We start from the raw sequence: 17683 nt of genomic DNA, 5'->3' as shown, positions 1-17683 counted from the left end.
AGAAACCTATGATTATCTAGAGCATCACTAAGTGGAAGCAAAATTACATACAATAAAGACACGAGAACATTGAGGACATACCTGTTTTTGCTGATGCCGTCTTCCGCCCTGTCTATTTAGCTTTCCACTAATCAGAGGAGTCAGATTTACCACCTTAACCTGAGGAGGCGAGGAGCCTTTATCAGACATCGAGAGGATGTATTCATTGACAGCCCCCAGCCTATGAAAGGTAAGATATAAAAACCCATAATTATGTAGACATGCAGAAAAAAAATAAAAAGAAAGGAGTAGATGAAAACACAGCTCTCTGCTCCATTACATTTGTTTGCTCACCTCTCATGTATTTGCAGTGTAATTACATCCCCGCCACAACAAGAAAAAAGATGTGACATAGCCTCCACTGTTGCTCCCAGAATGCATTTCACCCATACCCAGATGTGTTCTCATGAGATTGATGGGTTTTATTAAATCCGTAGAAAAATAAAGATTCCCTTACAGGGACAAACAGTGTGCGACTACCTTTCACTTGCAGTAATAGCAGTTTGTGTATTACAACACATAATTTGCCAACAACCAGTAATTTACCATGATGTTATATCCTGCTACCGTCTAATTACACATAATGATTGGAGAACATAGTGAGCTGCAATTTTAAGGTGTTATCAATGCCTCTCTCAAGCAATGTCCGCATGTATTGTAGCAAATATAGTTTGAGCTCCATGACAACAGTGAGATGATGAAAACTGACGTGTGTTGTTGAACTTGGCAGTGTTGTCTATAGTGCAGCTACAAGCCAGTTTTTGCCTATCCCAGTCCCAGATGTGCTGTTTGCAATCCATGTGTCTACCATGTGAACAACAGCCCTGGGCCACTGCCAGACACTCCGTGCTGTTAACAGGCAAGACGGTCGCTTTCTGAACATGCAGTGTCATCAAATTTTAAAATGACACACACTTTATCACACACATACAGGCGTGCACGCACTGCAATATGCACACAGTCAGCTGCACAGATGCACATGCGGTGATACAAATGGGAGTTCTCACTGGGAGGCACACTGGAACATGAACGTAATCATCTGTTTTCCCTGGCTTTGTTCTCCTCCACTCCTCTAGCTCTTTCTCCTTTTTTACTGGTTTATTTTTATAGCTGTGAATATATCATCCTCTAACTCCCTATGCTATTTATTTAGGGCACGCAGCCCATAGCTTCATAAAAGCTCTAAAAGAAAATACCTTGAAGAGTGTACATTAAGTTGACCAGTCAAGGCAAACAGAGTTCAGTAATGTTTTCTCACAGTAGTAATTGCCTCTATGTCTCTCCCTTATCTGCCATATTCATCTAGTGGAAGTGTACAACTGTGGTGTGGGTAGCTCGGACTGTTCCCAGTGCTGGGGTCGGGAGGATCAGGGACACCTCTGTGGCTGGTGTGACAGCATCTGCAAGCCAAGGGATGAATGTCAGCCAATCAGGGATCAGTGTCCTAATCCTGAGATCCATGAGGTAAGTTCAGGGGTTAAACGTGCAGGACTTTGGGCCACAAATGCTTGCATTCATCCTCCTGCATCCCTCACACCTATGGTATTTAGGCCATGTAATGGTAAATCATGAGGTCACTCACATGGTCTGGCAACCCAGATTGTCTGTCAGTCCAGGATCAGCTGCTAAGGTTTTGTTTGAACCTTATTAAAGCAGCTCATTCAGTGATAAAACTAACAGTCACATAGCCACAGACCCCAGGAGACCCAAATGAGTCGACCTGCAATGACTCAGGAGGCCATGGGAACACCTTCTGCACCATGTAACAGCTGTACATAAGCAAACCATGTGGACTGGGGCATGAAAGCTATGTGTGTAGGACCCTTTATGTATGAAACCACAAAGGCTAAAAGGAAAACAAATCAGAACCATGAGGGACTTGAGATTTTGCAACCACAACAAGAGAAAAACCGCACTGCTAAAAGGAATTAAGGAGTATTTATCTTACACGGGATCTGACTGCAGTCACGTCATCATGATTACTGCCAGGGTTTGCGGAGCTCATTTGCATGATCGTATTCATTTGTTTTTCCAACTGTAATGGGAGCCTATTTAGAGTCATCTTCCGAGCCTTTTCTGCCGCTACCAAGCATATATCAGCACAGCTTTGGTAGGCGGTCATGGGAAGCATGGCTCACATGAGACTCAGTCGGCCTGAACTTCCTGTAGATAAAACCTGGTCGGCAAGCAGAACAAAGCAGGCGCGCAGACACGCACTCTCTCACATACACACACGTAAGCCCACAATCTGTCACACAAATAGGCCATATTGAAGCATTCACGATTATCCTTCATTCTTTGTAGCTGTCAGCATACTGTGACTAACAGGATGCTCTGTGAGAGTCTAACTTATGTGGACTTCTTACATGACTGAAGTTAGCTGGGCTGAGATTCAGTATGTGTGGGTAGACTATTGTTGCAATACTCCATGTCTCTCTCTCTCTCTCTCATACACACACACACACACACTCCTACTGGCTCTCTCAGGAGAGCAGGCTGCAGAGAGGATACTGGGGTTGTGGTTCGGTGGGGTGAGTGATGCAATGCTTTGGCAGCCGTGTTTTCCCAGAGAATCCACAGGGGTTAGAGCCCAAGTCCTCCAGCTTATAGAAAAAAAAAAGCTCCGCTCTCCCCAAACATTCAAACACACTCAGACTGCAGCAGCTCTTTGTTATATAGTCCTTGCGACAGTGCTGCTAAGATAATGAAACATGTTTTTCATCGCTCTGGCTTTGTCACGTACAATCTCTGTCACAAGGTACTCACACCAAAATATCAATAATACAGAGGAGGATTTCATTATTCCCTAAACTTTGCCACTTAGCACCTAATTGAGAAAAATGCTCTGTTCAATTCATTGACGTAAGACAATGGAGACATTTATTATTAACTCCAGGGGCTCTTTATTTTCATGTCATACCTAGACTAGTTCAAGGAATTAAAAAAAAAAAATCCATTGATTAGAGGTACTTTGGCAACCAAAACAGGAACTGCAAAACATAGTTCACTCACAACATGAAAAGAAAAGGAACAGAAGGACTTGGGTGAGACCTAAATGGTTTGGGAGAGAGGATGGAGAGCTAGTTGGACAAAAGACAGGGTGGAGAAGGGTACAGTATAGTGAGAAGCTTTTTCCTGTTTTTGTCCTCACGTCCTCCTTGATTAGTCTGATGCAGAGGAAGTCGAGTGAGGAGAGGAAGATGAAAGCTCTGACCTCAAAACAATCCCCCCCCCAAAAATGAAAAGGAAAACATGTGGATTTCATTAGGTAGCTGGTTTGTTTGGTGCAGGTTTATATACATGCATGTACATTTGGAGCATGTTTCATTTGAATACGAGAATGTGGAGTAATTTTGTTTAAAAGCTCCAGCTTTCCTTCTGGAGCTTTTTGCTGAGGCACATTCACACCCTGTGATCTCCCAGGAGGCCTGGCAGAGTTTGCGCTGTAAATCAGGACTCACAGACTTGTAAGAGGTGTAAATGAACAGCATGCAAGCTGATGTTGCTGTCAGGTCTCAATGGCACCGCAGGGACGCACTACGCGCTATACGACGCATAGTGATAATAAATAACTGCATATTGCCGGCTGCTTTTCTGTGTTTGTCTGACATACTACAGTGTGCGTGTGCACAACTGCGCGGACAAGCATTTATATGCTGTTTGTGGATTACATGTGCGTGAAAGAATGTGATGTTTTTGTTAGAGGAAGTATATATACTTGGTGTAAGTAGACACGGGGTGGCCACACTTAATGTCTGAAACCTTAATATAACCGCAAAAACATTTGCACCATTTCCTGCAGTGTAAATCTCACAGAAATACGGTAAGTAATGGGCTGGATTCCAACAGTTTGTTTTCACACCATAATAAAAGTACCACATTCACTCTTTTCTCAACCGCCTCCCATTTTAGCTAGGAAATATATGGTTTATTTATCTGTGCTGTCAGTCTTGTGGGTTTCGAATTATTTGAATGCAGGGCCGAGCCTTGTCCTCTCACCTAGACCAAACAGAAGTGCTGTTTTCATTTTTCAGCTCAGTTTCAGATAGAGCCGGAGCCAGGCTAATAACACAGAGGGGTCACCGTGACCTCGGCTCAGCCAGAGGGACATCCAGAAAAGCATGCGCACTGCTGGGATAGCTATGCTACAGTGGCAAGATGATGCTAGATTGCTTCTGTCTGGGCGTTGGAGATGTTATCTGAGAAAGTTGAGTTTTCATGGCGACTGGAGAAGTGACAGTCCTCTTCTTTTCTTTCTGTGGCTCCAGAATGGAAAGTTAAGAGACCAAAAGTGAGGGCTGAAATGATGCGTGAGAGTATGCCTCTGAACAACAGCAGAAATGGGACTAAGGAATTTGACAGAGCAGACACAGGAAAACAGATGAAAGGGAATAGTGCTGTGCATTAATTCCCCTGTTGAGGCTTTGCTCTCTCACCACCACCATCAGCATTCACTTTCCTCTCGACAATCAGTCCCCTAAATTGCCTCCCCACTCATCCACCTTTCTGCTGTGCTCTACACCTCGGCTCTTCAGCCCTCACTTTCTCACTCTCTCTGTCTCTTGTGGGATGTGAAGGGGGCTCTTAGTCTGCTCTTTATTTGCATGTGCTGTAGAGGATTAGAGGCTGAAGAGTCTCAGACTACTGCAGTTAAGAGTCTGCTTTGTGTGTGTGTGTATACCTAAAGTGTGTGTCTATTCAATTCGATCTCAGTCTTCAGCAGAAGAACACTTACATGGGCCCTTATCTCTGTGTGTGTGCCACACTCCATGTCAGCATCAGAGACGGCACCTCTATTCTCCTAATTCTTTGTCATATTCATTATCGCCCATCGTTAGTGGAGTGTTTTTAGGGCGGTAATCTACTTATGAGCTCTAATTTATTGTCCAATTTCACTGCCTTTTTTTTCTCCCCTCTCATATTTTCTTTTTTCACTTTGTCTCTGACAGATTTCCCCTCTAAGTGGTCCAGTGGAAGGAGGCACCCTGCTGACAGTTCAGGGCAGGAACCTGGGCAGGAGGGCTAAAGCAGTGAGAGTCTCTATAGGAGATGTGAACTGTACTCTGCTGCCTCAGTTCTACACTGTCTCCACAGAGTAAGTTTTACAACATATAACTGAATTATGATTCATACGTTTGCAGTGTATGTCAGCCTCTCCCTGTAAATTTGCTCAATCATATCAGTTTGTCTCGTTTATATCTTTTATATATATAGATAGATAGATAGATAGATAGATAGATAGATAGATAGATAGATAGATTTTTTTTTTTTTTTTTTTTTTTTTTAACCCTGATGAAATATGCACCATTGTTAGTGTCAGGACTTGTGAGATGATAGCTGACAATTACCTGTCGTCATGGTGTTGTCATGGTAACCTAATAGGATTTCAGGCAGGTGAGCGTTCAGGTGGATGGCAGGCTGAAATAGACACACACGGAGATCAAGTGATGGAAAGATTTCTCACTGTTACTGAAAGACTCCTGACATGGACATCTCAGACATGAACACTGTGTGTGCTAAAACACCCTCAAATCAGATCATTCAGTCACACCTGCCTACTTTTATTGGATGGTGGAAGCTACCTCTATTACACTGGAATGTCTTCAGCTGGGAAAAGTATGAAAAAGTAGTAAACGGGTGCCATGCTTTAAAAGATTTTGGGAAATATTTTTTTCTATTTTGAAAACCCTCTAATCCAGGTGGGAAAGAATATTCATGTAAGCATATTTATCTAAACAGACATCGACTGCAACATCAAACATTTTTAAACATCACCTGTTATAGGTACACATGAGAATGCAAATGTCTTATTAGAAACAAAGTCTCTAGCACGTCTCTATCTCTGTGTTGGCCCTGCGATGGACTGGGCTGGTGCTTTTTGTATGTAAAGTTTACATTTTCTTTCTGTGCTTGCATGGGTTCTCTTCAGGTATTCTGATTTTGTCCAAGACTCCAGAGACAAGCATGTTTTTGCTCCCCCACAGCCTAAACTCTCTTAAGCAAGTTTCCTGATATTTTTTTCAATGGTTTCAGGAATAGTTCCCAATAGTTCCTTAAAGACATCCAAAGCTGTTCTTTGGATTACTTTTGTAAGTAACACTACTGGCTGAAATACAGGCTAAACCACGACAGAGCCCCTCTCCTGACTTCCTCCATACATATTTTTGACAATTTGAACCAAATTTCAGATTTGGAACCGGTCTTATGGGCTTCATGAGATTTGTTGCACTGATTTTCAGTCTAGTATACCTCCGGAGAGGCTTCAGCAAACAGTAGCTTAATGAACTGAAAGTCCAGATGCATCTCTTGGGTCCTGTTTTTTTTTTCTATTTCTTGAGAACATGACTTTCAGATGCTGCTCATCTGCTGTAAATCATTTTGCAGGCCTGATACTTCTTCTGTTGTTCTCTACTTGTTCAGTTTCTTCAGATTTTTTAAGGAAACGCTGTACATCACTCTCAGATACTTCCAGATAATTTCTGTCTAACGTCGCTTTAGAAATCAGCTTGTTCTTGAAAATGTATTATTTTTTTGCCTGTCAAATTGTGTTACCTTCAATATTATTGTAAGCTCAAATTTTAAAAAATTGACAAAAAAAATCATTTTTACAACCAAGTTCTTGTAACAGAGTGTCTGAAGACACAATTTAAAATAGGCTCTTTGCTTTTTTATGCTTGAATGTCTCATAGGTCAGTGTTAAAATGAATAAACAGCAGCTAATGGGTAAAGAGAAGACTTCACAAAGCCTGCTAAAAACATTACATTATAGTTTGGTTCCTTGGAAGCAAAATGTTAAGAAATAAGGGCAGACTTAAGAATTTTGCACAATAGGACAAAAGTTTTTTAAAAAAGAAAGAAATGTAGGTAATCTCACGGTGACGAGTTAGAAACTGTTTGCCCAGCAGATCTCCAGGTGTTTATAAAGGCTCGAAGCCATTTTAGCGACAACTAGAAATATAAATTACACCTGAGCCTCAAATTCTCAGAAAAAAGAATGCACTGAAAATGGTTTTATCTTTTCTTCTGCAAAATGTTTTAAATTTCTAGATACCGACAGATTAGCCAGAGCATATGAAAGTGATGGATTCATTGTATACATGCCAAATGTATAAATGAAAGCAACGTAAAAGTTTTTGATCCCAGGCCAGATAACCCTAGTTCTAACGTCTAGGAGGTCAGGTGGAAAATGGTCTATTATTTGGCGTGCTACAAAGAAAAGAAACAGAAATAGACCATCAAGGGCAGCAGAGGAAATCCATACTTTTTATTTTGTGCTTGACCAACTTTTATTTAAAGACAATCCAAGAGGGGGCAGTTTATAAACTTCCTCTTGTTAATTAATCACCATCACAGAGATCTGTGACAGTGATTAGATCTGCTTTATATAGGCCCACCAATCATGAAATTAAAATACCCACTGTCCACGTGTGGCTCAGTTTTCATGCATTCATGAGGCTAATTTTCACAAATATTATTATGCAGCACACTTCTCATTTTAAATGGCTCCATCACCATCCTTCCAAAGCTCAGGAACCGTCACATTGTCACCATGGAGACAGAAGGAGCCCGACTCCGACTCTAGCAGAACTCAGTGAAAAGTCAGTAACTCGACAATTACATCCGAACTTTCATTCCGTATCTGTAATGTTCCCTGAATGGAACTGTTTATCTGGTCTTGCTCCACTGAAGCCAATCATTGTATTAAGACCAGTTCTAGGGTGACCTGCGGGTCTTACCTGTCACTCCAACTGCCTGACACATTCCCCCCAAACCACACATGTAGAAAACAACGAATCACGTTTCACTCCGGGGTGAGCTCATCCCATGTTGTCATTCCTTATTGGCTCCAAAGGCTGGTTGTTGTGACAGCACGTCGTCATTGCTGGAAGTGGCACTGACAAATCATAACACATCAGTGCGTCTGACAGTGTCAGCGCATTTGACTTGCACAGACACGCGCAGGCATGCGAAACCAGACATTTTTCTACTTCTTCCTTGTGGGGCACTCCGGTGATTGATTAGTGATCCTGTCTCATCACCTTCACAACTTAATTTTGAGGTACAATGTAAAGCTATTCACACCACACCCCTGAAGCAGGAAGGTCTGCTTCAAATTCCCCTCATTCATAAGACCTTGCCAGCCGTCAGTATTGCTCTCTTCATATACACAGCCTACTCATCAGCATACACACACCTGTGCATGTGACCTCATTTACCACGACTGTTGAGACAGGTGTCTGCCCGTGTGCTGAAAGGTGAAAGTTCACATCTGTGTGCCAAAAGGAAAATGTGCAGCACTGGAGAGGCTATGCTCTTCTCACCCAGTGTCAACATGTTAATTAATGGCACAGTCAGTCTAAGCACACCTCATTTATTGAAGTGCTTCACTTGATGTTTGGCTCAGGTCCTCCATGCTGCCCTTCCTTTTCATCATTTTCATACGAACCTTGAGTGGCCGTCGCTGTGTCCATTTAGCTCGGCCCCAGAAAACACTTGTATTCAGACACATACGGACTGGATTGTTGATGATTTTGCAGCCACTCGAGGGAAATGATTAGAGACATCTCAGTGCTAGAACAAATGTTGCCCTCCCGACTGTAATATCTCCACAGTGGGGCAATGCTGGAATATAGAGCAGGGGTCAGCCCAGGCCCTGTGCGCTCCTGCAGGGAGTCTGCCTGTCCTTTGAGTAGAATCACACCACATCAACATCACGTCCAGCATACACCCTCATGCACACACCACATTATCTGCATATCTTACAAAAGTCTACTTCTATGCTTTTTTATCTGATTGCACATCGATGGAACATTGGACACGTTGGTACATATCTAAAAATTAAACATGGAAGTGTTGCAACATGCATTGTGTATGCGGGAGGCTGCATAGTTTTCTTCTGCACTGTTTCATTTGGCACTGTGGGATATATAGCAAGTACTGTCACTGCTGCCACACTAGCTCTGAGAAGTTAATTGTCTCGTAACTGGCAAGAGTCTAATTTAGCAGAAGATTAAAAATAATTCATCTGAGTTAATTGGTGGAAATTTAATTATGCCATAAGAAGTTATTGTTATATACTTCGAGTGGAGCTGCATTGATTAGTCAATCAACAGGAAATTATTCCAAATTATTCAACATCTGTTTTGATAATTCTGTTAATTGTTTAAATAAATTTTTGTAAACAAAAATGGCAGCAGTTTCCTGGCTCCAGGTTCTCCAATGTGAAGATTTTGTTGGTGTTTTTTTACAGTGTTTTATCAGTGTGAAGTCAAATATTACAGAGTGTGTTCAATGAGAGGATCCAAAGCAATGGACAGTGTACAAGACAGGTGAAGAAGAGAGTTCAGGCAGGGTGGAGTGGGTGGTGACGAGTGTCAGGGGTGATTTGTAAAAGAAGGATAGCAGCCAGAGTAAATGGGAAGGTTTCCAAGAAGGCAGTGAGACCCGCTATGATGTGTGGTTATAAGATGGTAGTAATAACAAAAGAACAGGAGGAGCTGAAGGTGGCAGAACTGAATCGGTTAAGAAAGGTTAAGATTTTCATTGGGAGTGACCAGGATATACAGGATTAGAAATGAGAGCGGGATGGCTCAAACTGAGTGGTTCAGAGACAAAGGTAGAGAGGCCACCATGCTGTCTAACCCTTGAAAAAGCAACTTAACCTGATGTTATAGACATTATAAGGGGTAATTTCATCTCAGGATTAAATATAGTTTTAGAATATGTGAGAGGCACTAAAAAATAATGGGAATGATGAGGGACAGCTTAGATTGAGCAGGTTTGAAGGCAATGTTAAAATGTTTTTGACATGTTCGGATTATGAAAGATTCTAAACTCTTTCCTGAAACTATGAGACACACCTAGTTTCAGTTTAAATGGTACAGGCTGACTTCATCATAGCATCTATCTGCTGAGAAAACCCCTTGTGTTGTAGTTCACAGGAAAAAATGACTTTGTGTCTTTGCTGTGCAGAATTATCCTCAACATTATGGTTCAATAGCAAACATCATATGATATGATGTACAGTTTTGATAACAGTTTAGTTCCCAGCCTGAAGCTACCCTGCAAGTTGAGACTGATTCAGGCTCCAATTTCTCTTATTTCCCTCAGGCTTGATCCTGTGAATAGTCATGTTTCATTTTGTTTGTCCTTGTTTTTCTTTCCTCTCTAATTTAGAGCATGTGAAGCGATGCATTTTTTCCCAAACAGGTGCACTTCTGCCCTCATGCCACATAACTGAGAGGAGTGTAATTTGAGTGTAATGGCATTCTTTACCTGATGCTTCTGTAATTAATGAGCATGAATGTAGACCCTGCTATCAACAGATGGTTGGTACTGCAGGTTATTTTAGTTTCCTTTTAACACCTATTCTGGCTTATGAAAAAAGGGAAAATTTGTTTTAATTAGGGTTGTTATATGCTAGAATACATGTCACTTTGTTTAAGGCTTGATATTTAGAAAGCCCCGACAGCTTGACCTCAGCCAAGCCTAGACCGACCCAGCCCAGCCGCATCTACTGTGTGTCCTGCCAGGTCCTCCCACACTAAGCACAGCTCCTGCACTTATGTAAATTCCATGGGTCTCCTCTGTCAATCATATATCGCTAGCTGAGAATTTATAACCACTGTAGCAGCAGGCACCTGACTAAATAAACCGACAGGGTGTCAAGCTGGAAGGAGATCATTTGAGGCGATAAAGGTTGTGTTCCCCCTTTGGTACATTTATCCCAGTGAGGTCCCAGAACAGTAGGTCTCTGTGCCTCAGTACACCACCATGTCATTAATATGAGACGTCTCTGTAGAGTGTGCACTGATGGCACAGGGTATAATCACAGCCAGGAGGTAAGAGTACAAGCCACGGCAGCTTCTTAATCTCCTCTGTGGTTAGACACATCTGGTCTAAGGAGCTTTGAACTTTACTTCCCCTAATATCTGATATCCCAGGGCTTTATTGGATTCCCTTATGTAAATGCAATGGGCATTGATGAATTAGTTCATAACACTATTCCCCAAGATTAATTATGTGTCTTTGTTTAGCAGGTCGAGATCTCCTTTTTCATTCTTATATTGGTTTCCCTCACTTGCAATTTGAGTTGAGCGACTCCTTTTTTTTTTTTCAAATGAGTTTATTGATTTAAAATTGTGAGCATCATTTTTTTTTTTTTTGCTTGTTATTCATATTGTTCTCTTTTATTAACTGATCCTCTGTTGTGGTGTTCTGTCCCCAGGCTGGTGTGTGTCACTGGGAGGGCTGCAGATAACAGGAGCGATATTGTCCAAGTGGATGTGGAGCAGAGTGGGATGGGGAAGTCAAAGGAGACCTTCTCATATTTAGTGAGTATTCTCCAGATATCCACCCTCCTGCTGGTTTTTGCTTTCTGTTCTATCTGCCTCTTCCTCCACACTCTTCATCTATGCTCCTTTTTTTTTTTTTGCTCCTTCCCCACTGGGAAAGCCTCCCCATGTGTGTCAGTTAAGTGTTAACAGATGCGTTTTATGATTCAGAGGAATGCTAGTGTGTGGGAATCTTCAAACATCCATGTGAGCTGTAAGCTAAGCACCATTGTCATTCAGCATTGAATGCCAGAAAAAACAAATATGGTGATTGTTGGAATGTCCCCTTGCTCTGAATTCATCACCGGACGAGGCGAGCTGGCCAGCATTGTGTTAATTGACCTCAACCCACACAGTCTCTCAGTCTCTAAGAGTATTCACCCAGTGGAAATACCCATGTAAGCCATTTGTTTCTCTTTGTTTATAGACAAAGAATTTTTTTTACAATCCAGTGCTGGAACGAGCTGTCATGCCTGGAGCTTCTACAAACAGATCTCCTTGTGAGTCATCCCACAGAGAAATCATCCCAATCTTGAAACCCTTCTTGATACATAAGGATTTTTTTAAAATCTAGAACGACAAACATAGTAAGGACTGTTGTTGGACCTCCTCCTGAGCTTCCTTATCCATCTCAGAACTGGTCAGTGTCGGGAGGTGTTTTACTGCAGGAGAAGATGTGAGAGAAAGGGGAAGCAGTTCTGGAGACAGGATATGTGCCTCTACCGCATCTCCTTCCTCAAACCTCTTGACGGAAACATCTGCCTCCTTACGCCCCCTCCTAAACAAAAATACACAATAGGTCTGCTCCATCCCTGTGCACTGAGGAAGTGAATCCTGTCAGTGAGGATAAGAGGTTTCCCTGGAGGCGAGGTTCACAGCGGGGATAAAAAGTTTGAAAAGAGCAGGAATGCTGATGCTGGTAGCTGCAGAGCCGGACAGGGATATTCATCTTCGCCCAAGGAGGCTTTTTATTTGTGTGTAGGTGCTTTTGTGCATGTATGATTACGTGTGCATGAAGTTTCTCATGCGTATGCATGAACATTATTGCTTCTTACCCGCAGTACAGTACAGCTGTCCTGCTACTTGGGTCTTAAATGCCTGTTGGCTTCAGCAGCACTTTAATATACTGCAGCGTGGGCTGTCTTCACAGTTTTCCTCACTAATTTATTGTTATAGTCAGCAGCTGTCTCAGCCCATCTGTAAAGACGTAATATTTAAACCTCAAAGGATAAGGAAAGATTTTATTTGTTGTCAAGAAAGGCATCATAGAGCACAAACGCAGTCTTTACTAAGCCTGTCTTTTCCAGTGACAGAAGCTGTCAGATTTCTACTGATAAATGTGATTTCTTGTTAGTAGTGTCCCATATCTTTCCTCTGCATGCAGATCCCAAAGCTACTGTCCATGGAGCCGGAGCGGGGCTTGCGTGCTGGAGGAACCAAAGTGACCATCAATGGGGAACACCTTAACATTGGATCTGAGGTTAAAGTCAAGGTCAACACAACACAGGAATGCATTATCACTAAGTGAGTGCGACTTTCGTCAAGCAGTTTCTGCAACTTTTGTTAAGCTGGCCAAATTTCAAGTGGTTCTAAACTCTCTGTGACTTTGAATGCTTACCAATAAACCACAAAGGATTTAAATAGCTTTCTTTGCTTTGCCCATATTAATAGCGCCCTTTTCTGTAGCTGATAACAAATGCAGCTACACAGTAATTATTTATTCAGGCTGCACAGTGAAGCCGGCATAAAATTCAGCACCTTTACCTGTATCCCTAATGCTTTCCAAAACAGATTTTTGACTTCTGTGCAACTCTGCCAATATGACTTCAATTGTAATTGGAAGTATTTTGGGGATTAAACAGTTGTAGACATTGCAAGTTCTGAGGTTACACCGTTTACCTGTTTTTCTTTTCTTTCTTTTATTAGGAAAACAGCTCGAACAATTGAATGCATCATGCCTCCTGCCTCACAGGCACACACTGACCCAGTAACAGTGTGTGTAGAGTTTGAGAACAAAACTTGTGAGGGTCCAGAGCTTAGCACCACATACACCTATGAGAGGAACCCCACTATCACCTCCATCCACCCCAAAATGAGCTTCCGCAGGTACGTATACCACCACACACATCTCAAGGATTAAAAATCTCCACATGCAATACTTTGGAGTTCTCCTCGCATTCCCAGTCACAGGCATAAGTCATTACTGTAATATTGTCCTCAGTGTCTTCTTCCTATTGTTCTCTAAATTGCACAGCTTCAGTGTGACAGGGCAGTGGCATGTTTTTGAGGACATGTGAGGCTTTTCAGTGTATTCAAACTGGTGTGCTTTATTATCTTGTCCTGTCTCTGTCTCGTGTTGGAGAAGGGTCCCAAAGTATTTGCATGTCAGTATGAATTTGACACATTTTTTTGTCGCAGCTGAGATGTGACTCTCTGTTGTGTGTGTGTCACAGTGGTGGCAGGAACATCACAGTGACAGGCCAGGGTTTTGATCTGGTACAGAGTGTCACCATGCAGGTGGTGGGAATTGGACATTCAGTGAGTATCCTAATTATTTCCTCATTTATTTTGCTTGACGCTTTCAGTCAGATAGTCAGATGTGTGGGATCTTGGGATTCACTAGAAAATAATTATTTTCTCCTGTGATGTAGTCATAAACATGCAGACACAAATAAATTATTGGTTCAAAGTAAGTAACTGTTGTCCTCTCTGGTCCTTCTACAGCAGTGTGAAGTCCTCACCCCCTCCACAATTGCCTGCCGCTCTCCTCCATCCAACCAATCCCAGCCGACCTCAGTGCAGTTCTTGCTGAATGGAGTCCTTTACACGAATGACAGGCCGCCTTTCTCGTCTGATACCGATGACGAAGAAGAAGAGGAGGAACCTCACATAGGTCACTTTCCCTTGGAATATGTGGAGGATCCTCAGTTCTTCACCGCCAACAAGGAGAAGCTAATCAAACACCATTCAGGGGAGCAGCTGACACTCATCATCAATGTGAGCGACACTGTTCAATCACTTTCATGCTTCACTTTGTGCTGGTCTACAAAAAGATCCTCAGAAATCCCCAGAAGTCTGCCAGTCCCTACAGACATTTCCACACAAATAATTTGCATTTTAACTTTATTTCATCAAAAAGCTGGTCAGACTTAAAGGTACCATCAGAAGACATCAGGCCTTTTATGTTGTTATGTGGCGAGCTTTGAAAAAAATGAAATACTTACTCTACTCCTTGAACTAGTGATGCTATTTTCTGGCTTGTTTTGTGGTTTCAAAAGCATCACTGCTGTAAACCTGAATGCCCCCACTGTTATGAGCCGACAGAGCTGACTGTTTCTTTATTCATATTCACATAAACCAGAAGCATATAAAACACTTCAAAGGCTCTGTCCCCTGTAATGTGTTGACTTCTAATGTTGCAGGTCTAAGGGGGAAGGGGGGCTTTGTTTAGTTGGAGGTCCCATGTTCCACGTTCTGGCTGATCTAAGCACCTGTCTGCATGAATTCATCACCCTAGAGGGTTTCTGGCTGTGACACCGTAAAAAAATGCACATACTAACAGCGCAGACAGGAAAGTTTGAACACGACGCAGCTTCCTCTTTATGTGTCGGTGTGTGCCGGGTTCAGCCCATCTACATGGTCGACTCATTTGTTGTTTCCTGTTTGATTTAGGAAGATGGATTCCACTCGTGGTGGAGCTGAATGGGAGAGAGAGGCTGAAGAGAAATGTGTTTGTTTAATAGGGAGCTTGTTAGCCAGCCAGCCTATATTAAGAACCTGAGCTGGAATGTGGGTGGGTTTTGTTATCCTTTATTCTGTTTTCGGCCTGTTGAATCCATTGTTTTGGCCTTTTCTATTAGTTTCCGTGTGAAAATCTTGTGCATATTGGGGTTATAAAAATCTATTTCTTAGAATATGCTCAAACATATTGGTGTGATAGCTTGATGCTTTTTGTGTCTGTGTATGATGTGTGTGTGTTGTGTTTGTTCAAGGAAGCATTTGTTGACAGAGACCCAGGGGGCTGCAATCTGCAGTGGGGACAGAACAGTGTCCTAAGGGTGTAATCAAAACAAGGAAGCACGCTGGGGATAAACACACGCATACTTCCTCACTTGTCATTCTTATATTGAAGGGAAATTGCCATTTCATACAAAAAGGCTCATATGTTTGTACGTCTCTCTGTTTGTAGGTTAGTCTATTATTAGTAATAATAACACTGTACATAGCAAATTAATTACAGAGAAGGCTGTGACACAGTAAAAAGTAAAACCACAAGAAACACAAGGAGTCATGCAATCATACACAAACCTTGGAGTTAGTGCCCAAAGATGAATATTAAAATTCTTCTTTGTTGTTTCACAGTAAAGCTCACTGTGGCAAGATTACAGTTCGTTCCTGACTGTTCCTGACTGGATCTCTACTTTCAAATAAAGTACTTGAAGTAATGCAGCTAGACTTTTTACAGCCGATTTAATCATCTGTGTCTGATCTTTGTGTACTGAAGTTTCTACATTCCTGACTAGAAAAACTATTATTGAACTCTGGTGGAATGACGTTTCTTGCATTACTCATTAACCCTTAATTAACTGATTAGTAAAATATTTCAGATTAAGAATTTATTTTGCATGAGTCTTCTGGGCCAACATAGACAGCACGGACCCATTATGATTTTGGTAGGGGAGGAACCAAAACATGGGCAGAACCTGCAGAAGAGACCCGGCCTGGGTCGAACCTGAAGTAAAAATGCTAACCGCTTAACCACCGTGACCCTTGAACAGACAACTAGATTTTATGTTATACATGTTAAAAAGGGTACTTTAGTCTAAGAGTTTCAGATATTTTGACGATATGTGAGAGACTCTACTAAATAATGGGAATAATTAGGGACAGGTCAGATTGAGCAGGAATGTTGAGATGGAGGAGTAATAGTGGGTAAACTGAACAAAGAATGTTGAAAAAAGACCTCAGAGGAGGTTCATGGATGTACTGTAGGGCAACATGCAGGGGATTGCTGTGCAAGAGGAAGATGATCCACTATGGTGACTTTTAAAGACACCAGCCAAAACAAGAAGAAGAAGAAGTAATGAAGATTAACATGTAATTAGCATTGTGCAAGTGATCTGAGCCTTAGGTCCTAACACGGGACAAGCTTCAAAATCAAGAAATTACCATATTGGAAGTGAAGGACATCTTTCATTTCTGTCATGCCTGATAAAAATCTTTCAAACTCAGTGCCCACCATCTGTAAAGTGAGTTCTCCTGATCCCTACTATAAATTTTTAAGCATTTAAAAATCCTTCACTAGATCCTCGGAAGATATTGTGCTGCTTTTTAAATAAGCTAAGTGCTACACCTCCTGAGTCAGTGAAATCACACTTCATGTGTAAAATCAGACGAGCATCTATTTAAGCAGTGAAATTCCGGGCTTTAATGGAAGCAGCAGAGTTAGACTGATTGGAAAACATTGTCCATGCATCTTATTTCAAAAGGCTTCTGTAAAGGCCCTGAGAATGTTATTCTGGGCTCAGACAGGGATGACCGTGATCGGGTTTGTTTGTAGAAACTTTTCTGGCCATGTGAGAGGGGGAGTGGGAATGTTTTGTGCTTCGAGCTGAACTCTAGCCCAAACTGGATGAGTTTCCCGCTGCCTTTCTCTGCATGACAGCTGCATGACAGGCCTGCCACGGCTCGGTTTCTGTGCGTGCACACTAGAATGCCTATGTGTCTGCACGTATGTGTGGGGTAAATCTCTTCGTGAATGTTATCTGCGCTTGTTCGAAGTAGGCCCCTCTGCTATCTTACTCCTGACCGGCTGACGGCTGTTTTTATTCGTTTCTGGCACAGAAAGTACCAAGCGATCTGGAGCTGATGCCGGAGGAATACTCAGTGATGATTGGCTCCTATCCCTGCAACATCACTTTTCACAATGACCAGCTGTTCCACTGCACTATCAACGGACTATCCAGCTCCAGCGAAAGGGAGCTTCCTGTCTTTGTAAGTATTAAACCTTGTAAAACACTATAACATGCAAATATACAATTCAGACTTGTGCTGAAAATATTGCTGCCTGGACCTCGATAATTTTAGAGTTTCAACCAAATATTACACGGTATTCAAGCCAAGCATTTAGTCAGAATCTGTACCACCTGTGATGCACACTGAAACGGATTTTATCTGCAAAAATCTGAATGCGTGCTCTGCAAGTCATTTGTGAGTGTGCCGCTCTACATGCATTATAAATGGGTTGTAGTCGCTCCTCATTCCATCATGAAATAGTAGTCAGTTGGGGGTGGTTAGTCGTCATTCTGTGC

The 17683-nt window shown here is 42.1% G+C and overlaps 1 protein-coding gene across 1 annotated transcript in view; it reads left to right on the top strand.

Annotated features, from left to right (window-relative positions):
* The window catches only part of plxnd1 (plexin D1), a 71597-nt gene that overhangs the window by 32989 nt on the left and 20925 nt on the right, over positions 1–17683 (top strand). The window contains exons 11-19 of the mRNA XM_085443855.1: positions 121–229; positions 1346–1503; positions 4989–5134; positions 11267–11372; positions 12757–12896; positions 13299–13478; positions 13826–13910; positions 14097–14369; positions 17217–17366. Coding sequence (XP_085299981.1) covers positions 121–229; positions 1346–1503; positions 4989–5134; positions 11267–11372; positions 12757–12896; positions 13299–13478; positions 13826–13910; positions 14097–14369; positions 17217–17366 — 1347 coding nt within the window. The remainder of the gene's footprint in view (positions 1–120; positions 230–1345; positions 1504–4988; positions 5135–11266; positions 11373–12756; positions 12897–13298; positions 13479–13825; positions 13911–14096; positions 14370–17216; positions 17367–17683) is intronic.

The sequence above is a fragment of the Copadichromis virginalis genome, linkage group LG20 (genome assembly GCF_057382275.1).
Source record: "Copadichromis virginalis isolate Kocher_CV1m ecotype Utaka linkage group LG20, C_Virginalis_male_GT1.1, whole genome shotgun sequence".
Classification (NCBI taxonomy): Eukaryota; Metazoa; Chordata; class Actinopteri; order Cichliformes; family Cichlidae; genus Copadichromis; species Copadichromis virginalis.
This window is presented reverse-complemented; position numbering and strand designations above follow the sequence as displayed.